Raw genomic sequence first — 22,546 nt, forward strand, 5'->3', positions numbered from 1 at the left:
TTGCTCCCAAAGGTACTGTTTACCATGAAGTGCACCATGGCAAGATTTTTTTTTAAAACACAAAGGGCTCACACACAACCCCCTTTTCCTGTGAATTCCTCTTCTGTCAAGTTTCCCCCATCCCTACTCTCAATGTTACGGCGTTTTAGCAGCCCCATCTGGAGCAAAGGGCACTCGCACCTCCTTTCACATCCTCACTGTTTGGGGCTCAGTCTTTCCTCTCCCCAGGCACCCATTCCCACTCTTTTGCTAAACTCTGGCTCTCTCCCCAGTTGGAAAAAACCTCCCTCTGAGCACCAGAAGGCAGGCAGCCAATCACAGAGGGACAAAGGGCAGGACCAAGGCTGCCAAAACGACAAATGCCGAGGCCGACACTTGGGAATAGCCAGTTGATGAGCTGAGATCTCTTAAGGGAGAGTCCTCCTGTTCTGGCAACAGCAGCAGGTCCTAGTGACCAGAAAGCCTCAGAGGTGCTGGAGCTGATTGTCTTCTCCTGACTCTAGGCAGACTGCCAAGCATTCTGGATGCAGCAGAGGCACGATTCATGAGTTCCAGGCACTGCCACTAGACTTCCTAACAGCATCATTCGTCACTGCATCTTGCTACTTGAGTGCTTCATGGCTTCCACCTACAGCCTCCAAGGAAGCTGGACTCCTCTAGCTGCATTGACCGTACTATGGACTTCTTTGGCTTGGATTGAAGGAAAGCCAAGCTGTCCTTCCTGCAGGATGCCGCCACTGGAACCCAGTGCCGAGAAAGCCTTCCTGATCGAAGTAGCCAAGCAGCAGATACTCCAGAAACTGAACTTGAGCGAGAGGCCCAACATCACCCACCCCGTGCCACGCATGGCGGTGGCCAATGCCCTGCGGCGACTACACATGGGCAAAGGCTGGATAGATGGGATGGGACACTTCTCCAGCTGGGAAAAAACAGAGTCTGATGAGCAGGGGTACGAGATCATTAGTTTTGCAGAGACAGGTGAGTGCCCGTAGGTCTTCCTAATGTGCAGGCCAAGGACTGAATATGCTAGACCAGAGAGCACACAGATCCTTTATGTATATATCTTCTGCTCCATAATTTGCTACCTATAAAAATGTGCTTGGAGAGGAAAGGCTATAAATTACTCCTGAAATCCATCCCATGGTTTTAGGTTAGAGCCCGACTATGTGCTGGGATGCATCAGTTGCAAGAGGAAAAAAGGCAATGTGTGTTTTGGGTCTACCGATCAATGGGAACAAATTACACCTTTCTTATCAGATCTAGCTTCCTTCTAGCATCTCAGTTCTACACAGAGATCGCTTCCTCTCCCAGAGAACTACAGTGTTTCTGTTGTCTGAAATATGTACATTTGGCATTGTCATAACTTTATCCAACCAGCTGAATCTTTAAAATCTGCTAGATCGGAAGTTTTCAAACTTTTTGAAGTCCTGGAACCTGTTAGTTTAAAATAATAATAATAAATAAATAAATAAAATCCCAGTATCCCTGATCGAAGGATAAGGTTCTGGTGATTTTTTTTTAAGCTGTATTCAAATGAAGTTTTCCCCCCCTTAGTCTCTCATGGAACCTTATAATGTTGAAAGACTACAATTCCCATTTACCTGTTCCAGTGCAGCCACTGGGTTGGGGAATGTTATGCTATCATTGCAGGTTTTGCCATAGTGAAAAAACAAAAACAAAAACCAGAAGCTAAAGACTAGATGATCCAGAAGATCTGGAGGATTCCTCCTGGAATCAGGAGGACAAAAGAACCAATTCTGTCCCTCACAGTCATTGAAGATTCTACCAAATTGACTATCATTTTTTTTCAAAAATGTTTGTTTCCTGCAGTTGTTGCTCTATTTTTTCTTTGCTTAAAATGCAACCTGAGATGAAATAATGGGATGCAGCTGGTTAAAATGGATAAAGTCAAAAGGTTGCTTTATAAAAATTTATATCAACCAATGTCTCTGATAGCCAACAGGCAGATTTAAAAGAAGCTTGCCTGTCATTCTCTCTTCATCCATATAGAAAACAGATAGTAGCAGGAATATCCTGCACAGTTGTGTAGACATCTTACCAGTTTAGTGTTTCATTTAGTCATCCATATTTCTGATTTCATCCTTTGGGTTTGGCCCAGTAACTCAAGGTTCTTGGGGAATTCCTTACACATCACATAGAATGCAAGAATGGATTCAACCCCAACATTGCTGTGTTGAAGGGTGCTGAGACTTAATTCATGTATATGCAATTACTTCACTCTGTGATGATTTTTATATTAATGCCTGATGGAGCTGTATGGTGAACAGGTTTAATATATACACAACCATCTCATCCTGGGCAAAGCTTTCCTATTGACCTTCTAAGCACATTATTGTAAGGTTGTCTACAATTTAGGACCCATATTTTGTGATGTACAGACTAGTCTATAATACTGTTCAGAAAGCAGGTGAAATTATCTTTTTTTTTTTTTTGCATTTATTTGCACACCCATAACTTGAAACACTGAAATAGCACTGTGATTATGATTATTACTACTGCAGTTACTATTAGGGCTGCTTGGACTGAGTAGCTCAATTTCAAATGCAGAGCTAAAGAAGGAGCTGAGCTGGAAAAAAAAAACCCTCACTGAGTGTTCCTTGGACAATTCTGCGGTTCCAATCCAACAAGCTGCATTGGACATCCCCTCCTGGTGCCTTCCAAACTTGTTGGAGTTGTTTTTTTTTTTTTAATTTGATTTATATGCCGCCCTTCTCCGGAGACTCAGGGCGGCTTACAATGCGTTAAGCAATAGCCTTCATACTTTTGTATATTTATACAAAGTCAGCTTATTGCCCTCACAAACTGGGTCCTCAGTTTACCTACCTTAGAAAGGATGGAAGGCTGAGTCAACCTTGAGCCTGGTGAGGTTCGAACTTACAGTAATTGCAGACAGCTGGTGTTAATCACAATGCTATCAGTCTGCTGAGCCACCAGGCCCTTGGCCAGTGGCTCAGCTGGCCAGTTCTTGGCCAGCATGCTTTTAAAGGCAGATTAATATACAATGTATGAAACTAAATGCAAATGTAGCAAATAAGTAAAGACCAAAAAAACCAACAACAACACCCCATTCACCCCTTAGAAGAACTCGGGCTCTGGATTGGGGCTGGGGCTTAGAGGATACTGATACTGATTTTTGCCTTCACCATTTTCTCCTCCACAGAACCTTCTGGCCTCCTTCAGTTCCAGCTCACCCATACCAAAGGCCAAGCCATGCACGTCCTGAAGGCCCAGTTGTGGCTACACCTTAAAGCACATGAAAACATCACAATACAGATCTATCTCGCAGGACAGCCACAAGTGGTGCTGGGACAGCAGCAGCTAGAGAGCCAAGGGAGTGGCTGGCACACTTTTTCCCTCATGCCAGCTTTGCAGAACTTCTTCGAGCACGAAGACAAAACCTTACGCTTGGAGTTGAACTGCGAAGGCTGCCGTCCTAACATTATGTCTTTGATGGCCACCGGTAGCAACTCTCATCAGCCATTCTTGGTGGTGAAGGCGAAGATAAAAGAATCGGGCCATCGGGTCACCAAACGCAGCGTGAGCTGTGACCAGAACTCAGATTTGTGCTGTCGAAAAGACTATTACGTAAATTTTCGGGACATCGGTTGGAATGACTGGATCTTCAAGCCAGAGGGCTATCAGATCAACTATTGCATGGGCGAATGCCCTATGCACCTGGCAGGTGTGCCTGGGGTGGCAGCTTCCTTCCACACGACTGTCTTCAATTTGGTCAAAGCCAACAACATCCCCATTGCGGGCCATTCCTGCTGCGTCCCCACACAGCGACGGGCCCTCTCTCTGCTATACTTTGACCCCAATAGCAACCTCATCAAGACAGACATTCCCGACATGGTTGTTGATGCTTGTGGTTGCAGCTAAAGATGGGATGGTAAGCAGAGAGAAAAAAACGAATGGACAAAAAACTAAGAAATGACTTTCCACTTCCCTTTGGACTCCCACGAACGTTAAAGAACTCTGAGCCAAATTGAAGGGGTGGTATTATCATGTGGACTCTTTTCAAAAGAGCAACAGTGTTTGTTCTTTCAGAGAGAACGAGTTACACTAAGATGTAAACTAGCCTGTTTTCTTACCATTGTATAATGTATAATGTAATGCTATGCAGGGCTGCCAACAGCCTTCTAAGTCTTGGGACACTGTATTTGTCTTCCTCTCTGAAGTTGATGCTTGACAGACCCTCCAAGCTGTTTCCCTAACTCTTCCCACCCCACTCCCAGTAGCTTCACTCATCTCTCTTTCCCCAGTCCTGTTCTGTCAGGAAAAATGGCTCTGGAATGAGTTCTGCATACAGGGCAGTGGTAGGTTTCTACCGGTTTGCCCCAGTTCGGGCGAACTGGTAGCGGCGGTGGTGGAAGGCTCTGCCCACCCACCCAGACATCATCATGGACGCTCTGCGCATGCGCAGAAGGTTCTGAGCATGTGCAGAAGTGCCCCACGCGCGTGCTTACAGTTCTGAACCGGTAGCGGAGGTAAGTGTAACCCACTACTGATACAGGGTGTACATAGGCCCTCAGCATTTCAAGATAGGGCTGGAGAACAGGCGACACAGGCAAGAGCTTGAATCACACACATCTTCTCAAGACTAGCTAATCGCCCCTAAAGGCAAATATCACAGTGCATTTAAAAGTTCTCCTTGTTGCTCTTTTCATCTTCACGGTGTTCTTCTCAATCCAAGGCTCCACATGGATTGGGCCAAGTTTACTTGGGAACTCCTTCACTGGATTGGCAGAAAAAGAAGGAGACCAAGAAGAGCCGCCCAGATCCATACCCAAAGGACTCTAAATAGGTTTTGCCTTTTGTACTGTGCGTAAGATGTATTGTATTTCTCTTAATGTATCTATATTATTTTATTTTTTGGAATGACATTCATGGCAAAGCAAGTTTCAATAAAAAAAATTAAAAGAACAGTCAGTGTATTCTGTAAATGGGCATCCTTGAGTAAAAGTGGACTTCAAAAACAGATACTCTTTTACAAGAATCCATCCTTAGAATTCAACCACAGCTTCACCTTTGTTCCCTTTCCTCTTTCTTGCGACTCACAAATCTGTCCCTCTCCCACTTCTTCCTCCACCAAACTTTGCCACTAAACCAGTTTTCCACTGTCTGTACATTTAGCATTTCTGAATCTAAACTCTGAGGTCTTCTGTCACTTCACCATGAACTTTCATCATAATGAAAACTGGGGTTGAGATGGAAGTTGGCCTATGCATTATCACAGGTTGCAATATCACAGTTGCACTTAGGCCTGCACAGAGTCAGAAAGATCAAGGAAGGAAGGAAGGAAGGAAGGAAGGAAGGAAGGAAGGAAGGAAGGAAGGAAGGAAGGAAGGAAGGAAGGAAAACTCTAAGCTGCATCAACAGAAGTACAATGTTAACTCTCTCTATGTAGCAATCATCAGACTGCACCTTGTCCTTCCAGTTTAGGAAGCACACTGACAAGCTAACTAGAATCTGCTAGAGGAAAGCCAGCAAAACAATAAGGGAGGAAAAACTTATGAGTAACACTGTATAGGCTAAACCTGGAGGAGAGAAGACTGAATGAGACATGATCATTGTCTGAACAGTTATCACGTAGAAAATGGGCCAGAATTGTTCAGAATTGTTCCAGAAGACAAAGCAAGATAAGCATGTTTAAATTACCAGAAAGTTAGTTTCAGTAGGACATCAGGAAGAATTCCCCTGATGGTAAGAGCTGTTCAACAATGACAGTCTGGATGGATGGATGGATGGACAGACAGATGGTTGTTTTAGCTGTGGTAGTAGTGAGTTCCTGCATGGGGCAAGGAGTTGGACTACATGATCCTTAACATCCTTTCCTACCCTTAGCTCAGCAGTGAAATCTGGCCGGATCTATCCGGCTCGCACGAACCGGTAGTGCCAGCGGTGGGAGGCTCCGTCCACCCACCAGGAAATCATTACGTCCCGTTTTTGATCCTCTGAAGAGAAGAAGAGGCATGCACGAGCAAAGCACACGAGCGCTCCCATGCGCTCCCATTCCCGAACCGGTAGTAAATGTAAGTGGATTTCACTGCTGCCTTAGCTTCTATGTTTTTATGAAAAAAACAGGACTAAAACAAACCTAGTTATGGAAAAGGTTGATTTAAAACATGAATGAGAACCATGTTCTGCCAGTTGTATTTTGCTACTTCTGGCCCAGATGAACTTTCTGCTGCTTTGGCCAACACAAGATTTCAAGCAACCATACTTGAGTGAGGGGCATAATTTAATCTATTCTTGCACCACTTTGCCTACTTCATAAATGTTGAAAGTGAGGGAGATAACCTTGATGGACATATGCAAAAGCTGTTTCCTAGGCAAAACAAGCTAGAGCATTTTTAAAGCTTAGAACCATGATGGTGAACCTATGGCACATGTGCCACAGGTGGCACACAGAGCCCTCTCATCGGACATACAAGCCATCGCCCAGCTCAGCTCCACCCCGCATGCACGCATGCCTCCCACTGGTCAGCTGATTTTTGGGTGTCTGCCGCGCATGCGGTGGGCGGGCACATGGAGACGGGCACGCATGCATGGGGGATCACATGCGCATGAGTGGTGGTGGGTCATACATGCCCGTTTTGGGCCTAGCAGGCCTCCCTGCAGCCTCCTGAGACCAAAAACAATAGGAAAATGTTGTAGAAATTTAATAACCCCAGGAATGTTTGGAGTTCTGTTTTATTGGTTGGGGTTGGGGCTTCTCGAATTGCCTTCAGTTTGCCAATGGTGGGTCGTAATCCGGAACTGTCCATTAGGTATCCCAGAAATTCAACTTTTTCCACCGCTAGTTGGCATTTATCTTTTTTTACTTTTATTTATTTATTTATTTTGAAAAATCTTTATTAACACTTAAAATCCAAAAATACAAGTTAAAATACCTCTATAACAAAAATACATCCATAATAATTATACAATTCAACGTCTTTCTGACAGTACTTAAGGAATATGTGGGAATAGATGAAAAAAGTTAAGAATTAAGTACTATCTTTTTTTACTTTTAACCCCACTTCTTGGAATCGGGTTAATACTGCCCTTAATCTTTGTTGTAGCTGTTCATGACTAATAGCTGATATTAGGACATCGTCAAAATAGGGGATGACTCCTTTACTTCTCTGTAAGAGGCGCTCCCTGAGGCTTTGGAACAACCCTGGGGCCACGCTTACCCCAAACTGCAACCACTTGCATTTGAATGCTCCCCTATGTGTGACTATAGTTTGGGCCTCTGCTGTGGCGTCATCAATGGGCAGCTGTTGGTATGCCTGGGCCAGGTCAAGCTTTGCAAACACCTTTCCCTGACCCAGGGAATGCAACAGGTGTTGCACAACTGGTATGGGATGTGCGCTCTGCTGTAAGGCTTTATTCAGTGTACTTTTATAGTCTCCACACAAACGCACTGACCCATCTGGCTTCATGGGGGTTTCTATTGGTGTCTCCCACTTAGCATGTTCCATCGGCTCTAATACCCCTTGGGCAATGAGTTTATCCAGTTGCTCATCGATTTTGGTCCATAGAGCAAATGGAATCTTCCTTGGCTTTATCCGAACAGGGGCAACTTGGGGATCTAAGTTAAAGGAGATGGGAGTCCTTGTGTACTTGCCTAGTTTCCTGTCGAAAACATCTGCAAAGTCCCTTAGGAGTTCCTCTTCCCAGTTGTTCAAACCATTCTAGCCCCAGTAGGCTAGGTCTGTCCCGGTCTACTATGGTTAGGGGTAGTTGTCCTTTGAAATTTTTGAAATCTACATTGAAATAACCAATTCCCATTACTGGAATTCGGTTTCCTTGGTAGTCCTTTAGCATCAGTTTCTGCAGCTTGAGTGCGCGGACTGTGAGTCTGGGTACTAGTTGTTTGATGATTGTCCAGGAGACCATGGAAAGGTAGGATCCTGAGTCGACCTCCATCTTGCATGGTCTCCCTATGATGCTTTTCCTGTGCTCAAGTGACCAACTATTATGGTCTGGTATATCTCCCCTCTCTCTGAATCATTATCCTCAGCGGTTTCTTCCAAATGGTTGTCTCCTGCTGTTTGTTTGGACATTGTGGAGGGCTGGATTGCAGGCTCTTGCAATGTGTCCTTTTCGGTTGCAGCACTGGCAGATGGCATCTCGGAATTTGCACTCGGTCCTGGGATGGTTCCACTCGCATCCAGCACACCAGAAGTCCTTTTTTCCCCTCCTGTTCTCCCCTCCTGGCCTCCCCTCCTGTTTCGAACGGAGATGATGTACTTCGTTCTTGTCTCCATCCTCAGATTCCATCTCAGCATCCTCATAGTGGATGGTGGTGTCTTCCTTTGCGGTAATTTATTCATTTTTTTTCATCGCAGCTGTGGACTTTTTTAATGCTTCGGTCGCCATCGCTTCTTCCATGGCTTCTTGGAACATTATTCTTGGTTTCGCAAGCAATCGGCTTTGTAGGGTGAGGTCTCATAGTTCCAATACCAACTGGTCTCTCATCGCTTTGTCCAGGTTGGAGAACTCGCAGGCGATGACTATTTCACGTAGGGTTACGATGAACTTGCTGATGGATTCTCCTTCCCATTGGTCTCTCCGGTAGAATTCATGTCGTCTCATGAGGGATGATGCTTGGGGAGTGTAGTGTGCCCTCAGGATTCTTTGTAGCACTGACCAGGTCATGGTTCTCAATTCCGTTGGTGAGGTTAGGCCTTTTGCCATTTTAAAAATGGTGGCTCCGCAGTGTGTGAGAAATAGTGCTCTTTTCCTTTGTTTGGAAAGGCTCAAGAAGTCGTTGGCTTCCAGGAACATGTGGAAATTCTCCTGCAGGGTTGAATGGAGTGGGTAGAATTATCAAAGACATCTTGCACTGGCCGGTTGTTGAGTTCAATGGCCATCGATTGCCACGTGGAGTGTCTGTTCAGCCTAGTGCCTATTGTCCTTCCGAAGATCCCACCTTCGTCGCCAGTGTTGATTAGTGGATTCAGACAAAGGACACAGGACACATCCGGCAAAGTTCAACAGGTTTATTCAGCTCCAGTAACAGCAATCCCGATGCAAGCCATGGCAGCCCTTTTTAAATGGAAGCTGTCTGTGGCTTCAGCCACTGACGTGTGCTTAATTTTCCCGCTCTAACTACGGGCTCATGATTGGTTCCTGCGCCCGTCTATTCAATATCTAATAGGCTTCCTGGTCTGTTCTACCTAGTAGGATTGACAATGGCAATTTTCAGGTGCTGAGAACCACTTTCTTCAACACTGCCACTATGTTGGCTATATGGGAGCTTGAGTGAAATTGGCATGAATTCTATTTGTTTTCCCCTTTTAACCAGAGCGACAGCTCACAGGCACTGAGGAGGGATGCACAGTGAAGCAGAAGAAAAGCATCAAGGCTCCTTGCAAATCACCACCACCTCTACATATTGGTGACCTATCACTTGGGGCAACCTGCAAGTTGCCTAAACACTCCATCCTAGGTTCACTGCCCACCTGCAGCCACCCAAAACAATAAACAAGATATCAACTTCCTGGGAAGTATATGGAAATTTCAGAACAAATCTCCTGTTACAAGCAAATGCCTCCCAAATCTGTCCACAACAAGCAATGAACATTTCCCAAATGAACAAATAAATATCTAGAGATCTTCCTAGTTGATCTGACATATACTCTTTCTGAATGGTTCTGGGGATGTCTAAGAAATGAATGTGTTTGTTCTGCTTTTCAATCAAAAGAAGAGCTGTGCAGGGCATAATAAACACAATTTTGTTCTATCATTCTGTGAAAGTAATGCTGCTCAAAGTCCAGTGTTGCATGGCAGCTCAGAAGTCCACGATCATCAAGCCAAGTTGGTTCCCCTCTCTCATGGCCATGGATCCGTAGCTTGGCAAAGTACAGCGCAGAGAGCAAAGGGCAGCTTTCATCAGCCAGGACTCTTTGTGCACAATCTATTGCTCTGGTCACTCTGTGTATGAGCAGATCACATTGTGATTTGATTCCTGGATCTGGAAGGATGAAACAGACTCTGGTATTTCCATCGGAGGCTTACCTCTGCTTGCAATGGGCATATCCCCTTTGAGTCCCTAATGGCTTTTAATTCAAAACTTTCAAAAGACAACTCAAGCTTAGCAAAGAGCTAAACTTTCTAACACCCCCCCCCCCAAAAAAACAAGTGGGATATTCCATAACTAAATTTCTGTCCAACTGAAACTATTGCTGTTGCATAATGCTTATTAATTAATAATGGCATGCATACACATCTGATAGAATCCTGTGCTGAAAGAATTGGGATGGACACTACTGAGTGCCCTGCCATTGTATTGAGCAGTCTCTAGTGCCTAAATATTATGGTGAGAGAGCATGTCTAGTTCCCCACTTTTTAAAATTATTTTTGGCTATTATTGCTAGGAGGATGTGATGCTTGATAGCATTATTTATGCAAAGAAAGTGTTCTCCTGGGCAAGGTTCGATCCTATTGGAGATGAAATACTTCCCTTGATGTGTTAATATACACTTTTGAGTCTTAACATGAGATATATACTGGTATAGTTGCAATTTAGAAATGCTGGGAGTTGGATGCTATAGAAAGCTGATAGATAAATAACCACTTGACAGTGGTTGGATTGATACAACAAGTCAACTCAATCTATAGACCCGTGATGGCGAACCTATGGCACGCATACCAGAGGTGGCACGCAACGCCCTCTCTGATGGCACATGAGCCATCGCCCCAGTTTAGCTCTGCCACGTATGTGCGCACGCCTCCTGCCAGCCAGCTACAGGACATACGCAGGGTCAGGGGTGAAATGCTCCCGGTTCGGACCGCATCGCCCGATCCGGTAGCGATGGAGGCGGGTGGTTCAGAGAACTGGTAGCAAAAATCCCCCCCCCCCCATGCCCAACTGAGCCACTCAATCATCACAGGCTTTTTTTTAACTTTTAAAAGCATTTTTTCTACAACTACAGCTGAAGTAAAAAAAAAAAGCCTCTGATGATCGCGCGGCTCATCAAAGGCATTTAAAAGAAAAAAATCCCTTTTTTTTTCTTTTAAATGCTTTGACAATCCAAGCTGAGTTCCCTGATCGGCAGAGGCTTTTTTAAAAAGCTGGGATCCTCAGAGCCTTTTAAAAACATTTTTTTTACGACCTCTTAGCTGAAGAGGTTGTAGAAAAAATGGTTTTAAAAGTAAAAAAAAAAAAAAATGGCCACGCCCACCCAGTCACATTACCCCCCCCACCAAGCCACGCCCACAGAACCGGTAGTAACAAATTTTAGATTTCACCTCTGCGCAGGGTGTGGGGCACATGCGGGGGTGCGGGGCACGCATGCGCGGGGGGCACAGCATGTGCAGGGGCATGTGCGCATACGTGGGGGACAGGGCGCATACGTGGGGCCACACGCTCATTGCATTTTGGGGGTTCGGATGCATGCACACGCACTCGCGCATTCATGCACTCTTTGGGCACTCTGTCTGGAAAAGGTTAGCCATCACTGCTATAGACTAAGCAGATCATATAAATTCAGCCATTGTGTTTTACACACCATGTCTTATGCTTAAGAATGGCCTCTCCAAATATAATGTTTAAATCCAGTTTAATTCCTTGTGCTTCAACAAAACTTTGGGCTTAATATAACTCAGCCAACTCATAGGAAAAATGTAGGTAGAGCTTGTCGTAACTGAATATTTATCATTCAGTTCACACTGCTGATAATTGGCTTATTAGTAATTGCACTCAAATCATGACATTTTACTGTTCATCATTTGCCCATTAGATTTGCACTGGAGGTAATTCAAGTTTGTCTTAAAGGGAAGAGTTCTCTGTTTATGGAACTATATTTATTGAGCTTCTTGACATGGCTTCTTGACAAAAGTTTACAGATGAAGATTAGACAGACATTGAAAAAAATGATGGTAATGTAATACATTTCTACCACTTCCTGTACAAAAGCATATCAAAGCTATTTTCAACTTACACACAAAAAAAATAGTATAACAGTTTTATGTAATAAAATTAACAGGAGAGGAGGCGAAAACCCATCCAGCTAATAATCATTCAGAGAAAGCCTGCATGAAAAACAGGTTTTCAACATCCAAATAAAAGTTATAACAATAGGTGCCTTATATATTTTAAGGAAGAGATTCCCAAATCTATGTGCCATTACAATTAAAGACCATCCATGGCCCTCTTGGTTGTAGGTATCAGCAATAGGGTCATTTCCAATAATCACTCAGGTCTGTATTGCAACATTGAAGGTAATCCATGAGGTATCCTGGTGTCAGACACAAAGAATTGGGACCATTCCTAAGGTTGCAGCATAGAAGACTTATTTTAGCCTAAACACAAGAATCTGATCAACTGAAGTTCAACCCTAAATTGGCACCAGATAAGGGTCAACGGAATTCAGGAAGGATCGGACTTGGAGTGCTTGTGGGAATGCAACAACTCTATGCTGATGATACACTTAACTCCACTCCTAGCTCTGTCTGGTCTTTTCCTACATCTGGTTCACATTGATTAGAACCTGAGACTTTATAAGCAAAACATGGCTTGGTATTTAATAGGCAGCCAGTGCAATTTCTTCAAGAACTTCTTGTGGGAATACAACAACTCTATGCTAATGATACACTTAACTCCACCCCACCCCACCCCCAGCTCTGTCTGCTCTTCTCTTACATCTGGTTCATATTGAGACTTTATAAGCAAAACCTAGCTTGGTATTTAATAGGCAGCCAGTGAAACTTCTTCAAGAACAGAGGAGTAATGTGTCCACAGCCAAGAACCTCTTCAGCAACCTGGCCACATGACCAGAGCAGTTTCTGGATCAAATTCAAACACTGACTCACATAACACATTATATTAATCTAAGCACAAAGTTATCACTGTGTCAACAATATTAGATTTTTGTTTTAAGTGTTGGTTTTGAGTTGCTTAGTCAAAACCAAAATGTGTGGTTTTGGTCCAGAAACAGAGTAGAACCAGATCGTTTTGCTCTAGATACAAATGTAGTTTTTCCAGGCAAAATATCGTGTTTTATGGAAGAGTAACAGCAGGAAAAAAAAAAGGCCAAGAGGGGTTTCCTTATTGATCCTACATGCATATTGGGGCAGGTTTCAAAACCCGTCGCTACTGGTTTGCTCATGGGCACGTGTGCGCGATGTTTCTGCGCATGCGCAGAAGCATCCGGGCAGGTGGGTGGAGCCTCCCGCCACCACCACTACTGGTTCGCCCGATCCAGGGTGAACCAGTAGCAACCCACCACTGATGCATATCATACAAATTATGATGTGAGAAGCTATGCAGGGATGGGCTCCTGGGGGTTCAGCAGGGTTTGGTGGTCCTCTAGCCAAGGATCGCCGGGGTTCAGCGAACCCCCAAATGCCACCCCTGGCTGGCCACACCCACCCCTCCCCTCCGACCCCTCCCCTCCCACCCTGTCCTGCCCCTCCCAGGAGTCTCCACGTGACCTGTTCATCATTCCAGGTAAGTCGGGGGCCGCACGGAGGGCCTGGGAGTGCAAAACACAGGCCTACTGGAGGTTCCAGAAAGGCCTCAGGAGCCTGGGGGAAGCAGTTTTTGCCCTCCTGGAGGCTCAAGGAAAGCCTCTGGAGCCTGAGGAGGGCAAAAACTGCTCCCCCACTGTTAGATATCAAGTACAGTTCAAATAAGCCAATCAGGAATTAGTCCTGAGAGCGGGAAATTAGAAGGCACGTCAGTGGTTGCAGCCGGGGACAGCCCCTTCCTATATAAAGGGTTGCCCGGGTTTGAATAGCTATTGCTGTTTCTGGAGTTAAATAAAAGAGTTACAGTTACATTGTTTCGAGTCTTCCTTCAATCGCCCACGATTTAACATTGGCGACGAAGGTGGGATCTGAAGGAACAGGACTGCACATCAATCTCCAAGCAATCATCCGCCACCCATCCGATCCACCGAAACACCGGTCAGATCATCGGCTATCGTGATGTCTGCAATCACACCGCCCGCTCCATTCAACCCAACCGGGGAAGATTGGGAAGCTTATATGGAGCGATTCTATATGTTCATGGAGGCGAACGATCTGCTGAGCTTATCAGAGCAGAGGAAGAGGGCCCTTTTCCTCACCCATTGCGGCCCGGCAGTGTTTAAAATGGCAAAAGCGCTTGCCGCCCCAGCTGATCTGAAGACCATGACCTGGACAACGTTGCAAGAAATACTCAAGGCACACTATGCACCGCAAGCATCATCCCTGGTAAGAAGGCATGAGTTTTATCGGAGGGACCAAAGAGAGGGACAGATGATCAGTGCGTTCGTGGCAACCTTGCGAGAAATAGCTGCCGCATGCGATTTCCTGAATCTAGAAGAGGCTATGAGGGACCGTCTAGTACTGGGACTGAGGGACCTCACATTACAGAGTAGGTTGCTGGCCCGGCCTCAAATTACATTCAAGGAGGCCTTGGAAGAAGCATCCGCAACCGAAGCTTCCCAGAAATCGGCGGCGGCTATGAAGAAAATGAAAAGCGGGCCGCCCGTAAAGGAGGAGGCGGCCGTGCACTATGAAAGAGTGGAATCGGGTTCGGAGGAAGAGGACGAGGAGGATGAAGTCCATCACCTCCGAGCTGATCGCAAGGAGAGACAACAGGGGAAGAGAGGGGCCTGGTGCTCGGGATGCGAAGGGAACCACCCGAGAGCCGAATGCAGATTCCAGGACGCTATCTGCCAAAGATGCAAAAAGAAAGGGCACATAGCCAGCCTCAAGGAGAACCAGACCCCCCCGATCGCCAACAAACAACAGAAAATTCCAGACAAGTGGGAAGAGACAACCGTTTGGGCAAGGACAAAGAAACGCTGACCATCGGGCGGATCGAGGCGAGACCCATCAAACCATCGTGATCGGCCATGCCAGCGCGGGAAGGGCAAATAAGATGGCGGCGACAGTCTTGATCGAGGGGAGACCCTGCAGAATGGAGGTGGACTCGGGATCCAGCCTATCGATGGTATCCTGGACAACAATCAAGAAGCTCCTGCCACACATCACAGCCCGCGATCTCAAACGACAGTGCCTCACCCTCATCGACTACTAAGGGAACCGAATTCCTGTGGTAGGCATTGGCAAGTTCAACGTAGCCTACAAGACATTCAAAGCCACGCTACCCCTCACGATTGTGGACAGAGACCGGCCCAGCCTGCTGGGCATGGAGTGGTTCGAGCCATTGGGGCTAGCCATCACCGGCGTCGATCACATCGGAAACGACACCTGGGAGGAGGACCTGATGAGGGAGTTCACAGAGGTTTTCAACAACGAGCTAGGCAAGTACAAAGGGTCCCCAATCTCATTCAATTTAGACCCCCAGGTAGCCCCAATCCGAATCAAACCCCGGAGAGTCCCTTTTGCGCTACGGCCAAAAATAGACGAACAATTAGATAAACTGGTTGCGCAGGGAGTGTTAGAGCCAATAGACCACGCGAGGTGGGAAACCCCCATCGTGACACCGATTAAACCGGACGGGTCAGTACGCTTGTGCGGAGACTATAAAAGTACACTAAATAAGGCGCTCCAACAAAGCGCATACCCTGCACCAGTAGTCCAAAAACCTCTTGCATTCCTTGGGGAGGGGAAGAATCTTCGCAAAATTGGATTTAGCACAAGCATACCAGCAGCTGCCCGTAGATGAAGCCACCGCGGAAGCACAAACCATCGTTACACACAGGGGCGCATTCAAATGTAAGAGACTGCAATTTGGGGTGAGCGTAGCGCCCGGGCTGTTCCAAAGCCTGATGGAATGACTCCTACAGGGAATCGAGGGAGTCGTCCCATATTTCGACGATGTATTAATATCAGCAAGGGACACGGCTCAATTGAAGCAGCGGCTGAGGGAGGTGTTGACAAGGTTCCAGAAAGTGGGGCTCAAAGTTAAAAGGGACAAGTGCCAACTAGCAGAGACTGAGGTCGAGTTCCTGGGATACTTGATAGATGAGTTGGGAATTAGACCCACCCCCGGAAAGCTGAGAGCGATCAAGGAAGCACCCCCCCCAAAAAATAAAACCGAACTGCAGGCATTTTTGGGGTTGCTTAACTTTTATAATATCTTCCTACCGCAGAAAGCTACCACTGCTGAACCACTCCACCGGCTACTGGACAGGAAGGCAGAATGGAAATGGGGGGAGCGAGAGAGGAAAGCGTTCGAAGATATAAAGAACCTTTTAACGTCAGACAGAGTTTTAGTGCAATACAGCGGGACATTACCAATAAGACTAACTTGCGATGCATCCCCTTTCGGCATCGGAGCTGTATTGAGCCACAAGATGCCTAACGGAACAGAGGCCCCCATTGCATTTTTCTCCCGGACTTTGTCAAAACCTGAACGGAACTATAGCCAATTGGACAAAGAGGCGTTAGCCGCAGTAGCCGGAATAAAAAGGTTCCATGAGTATCTCTATGGTCGGAGTTTCGAACTAATAACCGACCACAAGCCATTGTTAGGCATCATAGCAGGGGACAAACCAACACCCCCCGTTTTGTCGCCCAGAATGCTAAGATGGGTGGAGTTTCTGGCGGCCTACAATTACACATTGCTCCACCACCTGGGGAAATCAATCGACCATGCAGATGCCCTCAGCAGGTGCCCACTTCCAGAAACGGGGGAGGATCCAGCGCCAGCGATGACCACCCTGCTAATCGAGACGATGGAGGAAGCCCGAATATCTGCAGCCGACATTGCGAGGGCCACCTCAAAGGACAAAATAGTGGCGCGAATTTTAAATTGGATCTGGAAGGGGTGGCCAGAAGAAAAAGACAAAAGCACAGAGTTCCTGCCATACAAACGGAGGCAAAATGAACTGTCAGGACTAAGGGGGTGCGTGTTGTGGGGGGATAGAGTCATTATTCCAAACACACTAAGACAACAGACACTCAGATTACTCCACGATGGGCACCTGGGGATCGTGAGGATGAAAGCTCTGGCCAGAAGCTACGTGTGGTGGCCCGGGATGGACAAGGAAATCGAGACGTGGGTGTCCTCCTGCACAAACTGCCAAGAGTCGAGGGCGGCACCAAAATCAGCCCCCGTCCACGACTGGGAAAACCCGGGAACACCATGGGCCAGATTGCACATCGACCTCGCAGGGCCTTGCAAGGGGAATACGTTCCTAGTCATCGTGGACACATATTCAAAGTGGCTCGAAGTAGCGCTCATGTCGACGACCACAGCAGACGCAGTGATTAAAGTATTGAGATGCCTATTCGCCACACATGGGATTCCCGACCTCATAGTCTCCGACAACGGGCCGCCATTCACTTCGAACACCTTCGAGATGTTCCTCACTGACCAAGGAATAAGGCACGCGTTATCCGCCCCAAAAAAACCTTCGACGAACGGTTTGGCGGAACGGATGGTGAGATCTACAAAGGAGACGCTTATGAGACTAGGCCCAGGCGACATTCAGGCCAAATTAGATAAACTATTAGCCATCCAGCACATTACACCAAGCGCCACAACCCACCGAAGCCCAGCAGAATTATTAATGGGCCGTAAGCTGAGATCCCCTCTGGACAGAATACACCCGCAGTACAGCACAGAGAAGCCAACCGATTCCACGAGCAGAATCCGAGAGTTCCAGCCAGGAGACAGAGTCTACGCAAAAAACCTGAGCGGAAACCCACTCTGGGTACCAGCAACAATAACCCAGGTGATGGGGCCCCTGTCCTACCGGGTCCAGACAACAGACGGCCAGCACTGGAAAAGGCACATCAACCAGCTCAGGGGAAGATTAACGAGAGTCGAGAGGGAACCCCAGCACAACAACCAGGGGAAAGGAAAAGACACGCAAGCAGTACCAGAGCGAGCCAATACACAAATGCCAGTTCTGGACACGCCTAACACCAGCCTGGAAGAAGATAACAGCGAGCACATACCTGAGTCCAGGGAGGAGGTGACAGGCGCCTAAAGGAGCCGGCGGGGACAGCCAAGTAAAGTGGGAGAAGGAGGCGAATCCACGCTGGAGACCGAGTTCGAGAGAGTTCCGGAGCCCACACAGAGCGAGCAGCAGACCTCAACCTCTCAACCCGAAGGCACCGGGACGACTGAACTGCGCAGGTCCGGTCGAACCTCCAAGCGACCCGCCTACTTAAGCGACTACGTAGCATAGAGACCCCGGACAGGCGGACACTGAACTAGGGGGGAGGAGTGTTAGATATCAAGTACAGTTCAAATAAACCAATCAGGAATTAGTCCTGAGAGCGGGAAATTAGAAGGCACGTCAGTGGTTGCAGCCGGGGACAGCCCCTTCCTATATAAAGGGTTGCCCGGGTTTGAATAGCTATTGCTGTTTCTGGAGTTAAATAAAAGAGTTACAGTTACATTGTTTCGAGTCTTCCTTCAATCGCCCACGATTTAACACCCACCATGGTGCAGGCGGCCAACTAGGCCACATCCACCATGGCCATGCCCGCCCAGCAACGGGGCAGCGAACCCATTGCTAAAGGATCTGAAGCCCACCCCTGAAGCTATTAAATATTAAAAACAGAGGGATATCTCTTTGCACAGCCATTGTGATGTTGGGAAGGGCCCATGTGTCATCTAAAGGCTCACCCCCTTCCCATCTTTTGCCATTTGGTCACTATCAGAAATGGCTGAGGGGAGGCTGGTGTGATAAGCGGTCCAGCAGACCTTGGGAGGAGGGAGAGGGAATGTTACAGGAAACTTTAATTAGTCCAGAGAAGGGGAAGCATGAGAATCAGAATCAGAATCATAGAATTTATTGGCCAAGTGTGATGGACACACAAGGAATTTGTCTTGGTGCATATGCTCTCAGTGTACATAAAAGAAAAGAAAGAGGTTCAGCATAATTCTGCCTTAATCACACTACTTATAAATTGTTCTGAAGAATTCCTTAGGAAGGCTACCAAGATACTGTTACATTGCCCTACTAGCAATAAAGATCTTTCCAGACATTGAAGTGGTTTTTGATTTCTGACAGCCACAAAGGGGTTGACAGCAGAGCTGGAACAGAAAGGAAAGTGTTGGAAAAACCAAGGCAGACAAGGCTGGTGAGATATATGTATCAGTCAGAGGTGGGTCAGTAGGTTCTGACCAGTTCTGGAGAACCAGTAGCAGAAATTTTGAGTAGTTTGGAGAACCGGTAAATACCACCTCTGACTGATTCCGCCCCCATCTATTCTCTGCCTCCCAAATCCCAGCTGATTGGGAGGAAATGGGGATTTTGCAGTAACCTTCCCCTGGAGGGGGGAGGGAAGGGAGTATCCTTCCCCTCCCAAGCCACACCCACCAAGCCACACCCACAGAACCGGTGGTAAAAAAATTTTGAAACCCAAAATTTTCAATTTTGGTATCAGTGTGCTACACTGGGAGCTGTTGAGTCCCCCAAAGAATAGATTCATAGGCCACATGAAGGAGGCAACTGTGGCCTTCTTTTTGAAGGAGGATTGTCTTACCCATCCTGTAAAATCAATCTGGAGTTTCTGCAGGTTTTCTTAGTTGATATCTAGAACAAGAAGAAAAAAATCTTTATCTGCCAAACTTAGGCAATGTAGAATTTCAGAGCTTGGAAAACCTTCAGTGACCTCTAAGAATGAAGCTAAAAAGAATTGATTCTCTTGAACTGGGGTGGTGGGTGTCCTACTTTTAGTGTCAGATTATTATTATGATTACGATTACTACTACTACTATTATTACTACTACTATTATTATTACCCTTTTTTTAAAAAAAAAAAATTGATTTATATGCTGCCCTTCTCCGGAGACTCAGGGCGGCTTACAATGCGTTAAGCAATAGCCTTCATACTTTTGTATATTTATACAAAGTCAGCTTATTGCCCCCACAAACTGGGTCCTCATTTTACCTACCTTAGAAAGGATGGAAGGCTGAGTCAACCTTGAGCCTGGTGAGATTTGAACTTGCAGTAATTGCAGGTAGCAGATGTAAGTGGATGTTAATTAGGCTGCTGAGCCACCAGAGCTCCTTAACTCACTTTCATTTACAACCCATTCCACAGAATTCAATGAAAAGTTTTTTTTACTTCTAGAAGAGAAAATATATATCTATGAGCATTTTCCACTTAATAATTTGTGTTATGCTTCAGCTGTACAAAGAATCATTCATCCATTTATTTGCAAGTTAATCATCTTTCAGTCATCTCTGCTCCTCTTAAGTTTTCCCCATCTATATAGCAAAATTCTACAACACTGAAAACATCCATGATTGTATACCCCTTTTGATTGGAGAGGATGTAAGAAGATATGTGTGTCTTCTTTTACATTACTTTTACATTTCCTTTTTAATCATTGTTTAATAAATTGCTTTTTATTGGATGAATGATTGTGTGAATGAATTTCTTTTACAAAAAAAGTGTATTTTTCCCCCATAGCCCTCAACTTTAAGCCAATTCAAACATACACATTTATTATATTCAGCTGCCTATTTTGGACACAAACTTATTTTTCTGCTGTTTTGCCTATCACTGCTTTTTAATTGGATTTTTGTTAAAAAATAAAGAAATTGTTTTCTAGTTTCTGCAGATTCCGTTTTGGCTTAAGTTGTGTTTCCAAGTTATAGAAAAAGCAAAAGCAGTCTGAATTGACCATGAGGGGAGAAATACAGATAACACCAAAGCTTTAATTAGATCAACTAAAAGTTTCTAAAACAGCCTGCAAGCTTTTCAGTTTCCACTAATTCCTCATCATGAAGAAATTATTTTATTGCTAGTTTTAGCTGCTTGGTGAGCTAGCAAGAAAATAAAGTCTGTACTCATTTTTTTTTAAATGTACATTTTTGATAAGTTACTTATCAGATGTTTTAAAAATTTAAGGTCTTTGTCATGGTATCTGGTAAATGTTTCCAGGCATGTTCATACAATTTCACAAGACCCATATTTGTTAGGTTTCTGTGAAATGTAAAATAGGCAATGCCATTTCTCTTGAATGAACTACTGGGTTAAAGGTTTTTGGTCCTAATCCAGCCTGCTATTTCTGTGTGCACTAATCAGACCACATCCCCAATTTTTGAAAAAATAATCTTCACAATTATGAAACCCAAGGAAAGGAAAGATCCTAGTAATAACTTTAAGAAGAAGTTGCATTACTAAGAATCAGTCAAGGGTATTTGATCCTGGTAGGACTGGAGACAATGACTGGAGTGGATAAGGCTGGACTTGAAGCTGTTGCAAACTTTCTGCGAGTTAAATACAATAATAGTGTTAAGAGAGAGATTTAAAGCTAGTTTTTGCTGTTCAGCTTGCCTATTAAATGTTTTTTTTTTAGTACAGCTCAGTGATGGGTAGCTCCCAGTTTGCACCAGTTCTATAGAACCGGTAGTAGAACTGGTGGGAGGCTCCGCTCACTGACCCTGATGTCATGAAAATGCTTCTGCGCATGCGCAGAAGACCGCACAGCCCCGTTGCAAACTGGTAGTAAAGGTAAGTAGAACCAGTGGTGGGATTCAACCGGTTCGCACCACTTCGGCAGAAATCAAAGATACTGTGCACGCATGCATACACACACACAGAGAGAGAGAGAGAGAGAGAGAGAGAGAGAGAGAGAGAGAGAGAGAGAGAGAGAGAGAAACACACACACTGCTTTATACCTTTTTTGTACTGCTTTATTGGTTGCAAGTTGCCCAGACTTGTTTTAAGATGGGCAGCTCTATCAATGTCTTAAACAAATAAAGAAACTGAAGGTCTGTCTTATTTATAAATCCAGCATTAGGAAAATCAAAATGGTGGCTCCTTGGGATTTGGACCAGTAGTGGGTTCCTCTTATCTTCACTACCGGTTTGGAACCGGGAGTGTGCGTGCGGTGCTTTTGCGCAAGCGCAGAGCGTCCATGATGACATCCGGATGGGTGAGCGGAGCCTCCCACCGCTGCCTCTACCACTTTGCCCAAACCGGGGCAAACTGGTAGAAACCCAACACTGGTTTGGACCCTTGCAGCCCTTTAAGCTACAACATTTGATTCAAGAGACACATTGGACAGGCTGTAAAATGGTAACACATACACAGGTAGTCCTCGACTTGCGACCACAACCGAGCCCAACACTTCTATTGTTAACCGAAACATTTGTTAAGTGAGTTATGCCCCATTTTACAATCTTTCTTCTCACCGTCTCTAACTGAATCACTACAGTTGATAAGTTAGTAACCTGGTTGTTAAGTGAACCTGGCTTCCCCATTGACTTTGCTTGTCAGAAGGTCGCATAACCTTGGGACACAGCAATGGTTATAAGTGTGAACCAGTTGCCAAACATCTGAAGTTTGGTCACCTGATCACGGCGATGCAATAATTGTAAGGGTGAAAAACGGTCACAAGCAGTGGTGGGTTCCTCCTGGTTCAGCCCAGTTTGGCCAAGCCAGTAGCGGTGACGATATGACATCACCGAACTGGTTCTCTTTGTTCGGGAACTGGGCCCTCCCACCCGCGTTATTCTTACCTTTTATTTGGCCCCGCCCCCAATCTATTCACTGCCTCCCGAGTCCCAGCTGATGGCTAGAAAGAAAAAAAACTGTTTAAACTCTTGTTGCGGGGCTTCAAAGGGCCGCCCTACAGCTGATCAGTGTTAAAAGACAGTGTGGTGGT

The 22,546-nt window shown here is 45.7% G+C and overlaps 1 protein-coding gene across 1 annotated transcript; it reads left to right on the plus strand.

Moving 5' to 3' along the window:
- The first annotated feature begins 336 nt into the window (after positions 1–336).
- Positions 337–4,946, plus strand: LOC117666625 (inhibin beta E chain-like). Its single transcript, XM_034419394.3, has 2 exons — positions 337–978; positions 3,182–4,946. The coding sequence occupies exons 1-2, from the start codon at positions 618–620 to the stop codon at positions 3,898–3,900; spliced, it is 1,080 nt and encodes a 359-aa protein (XP_034275285.2). The 5' UTR covers positions 337–617; the 3' UTR covers positions 3,901–4,946.
- The last annotated feature ends 17,600 nt before the right edge of the window (positions 4,947–22,546 follow it).

This window comes from Pantherophis guttatus, chromosome 2 (genome assembly GCF_059756535.1).
Source record: "Pantherophis guttatus breed Tessera chromosome 2, ASM5975653v1, whole genome shotgun sequence".
Classification (NCBI taxonomy): Eukaryota; Metazoa; Chordata; class Lepidosauria; order Squamata; family Colubridae; genus Pantherophis; species Pantherophis guttatus.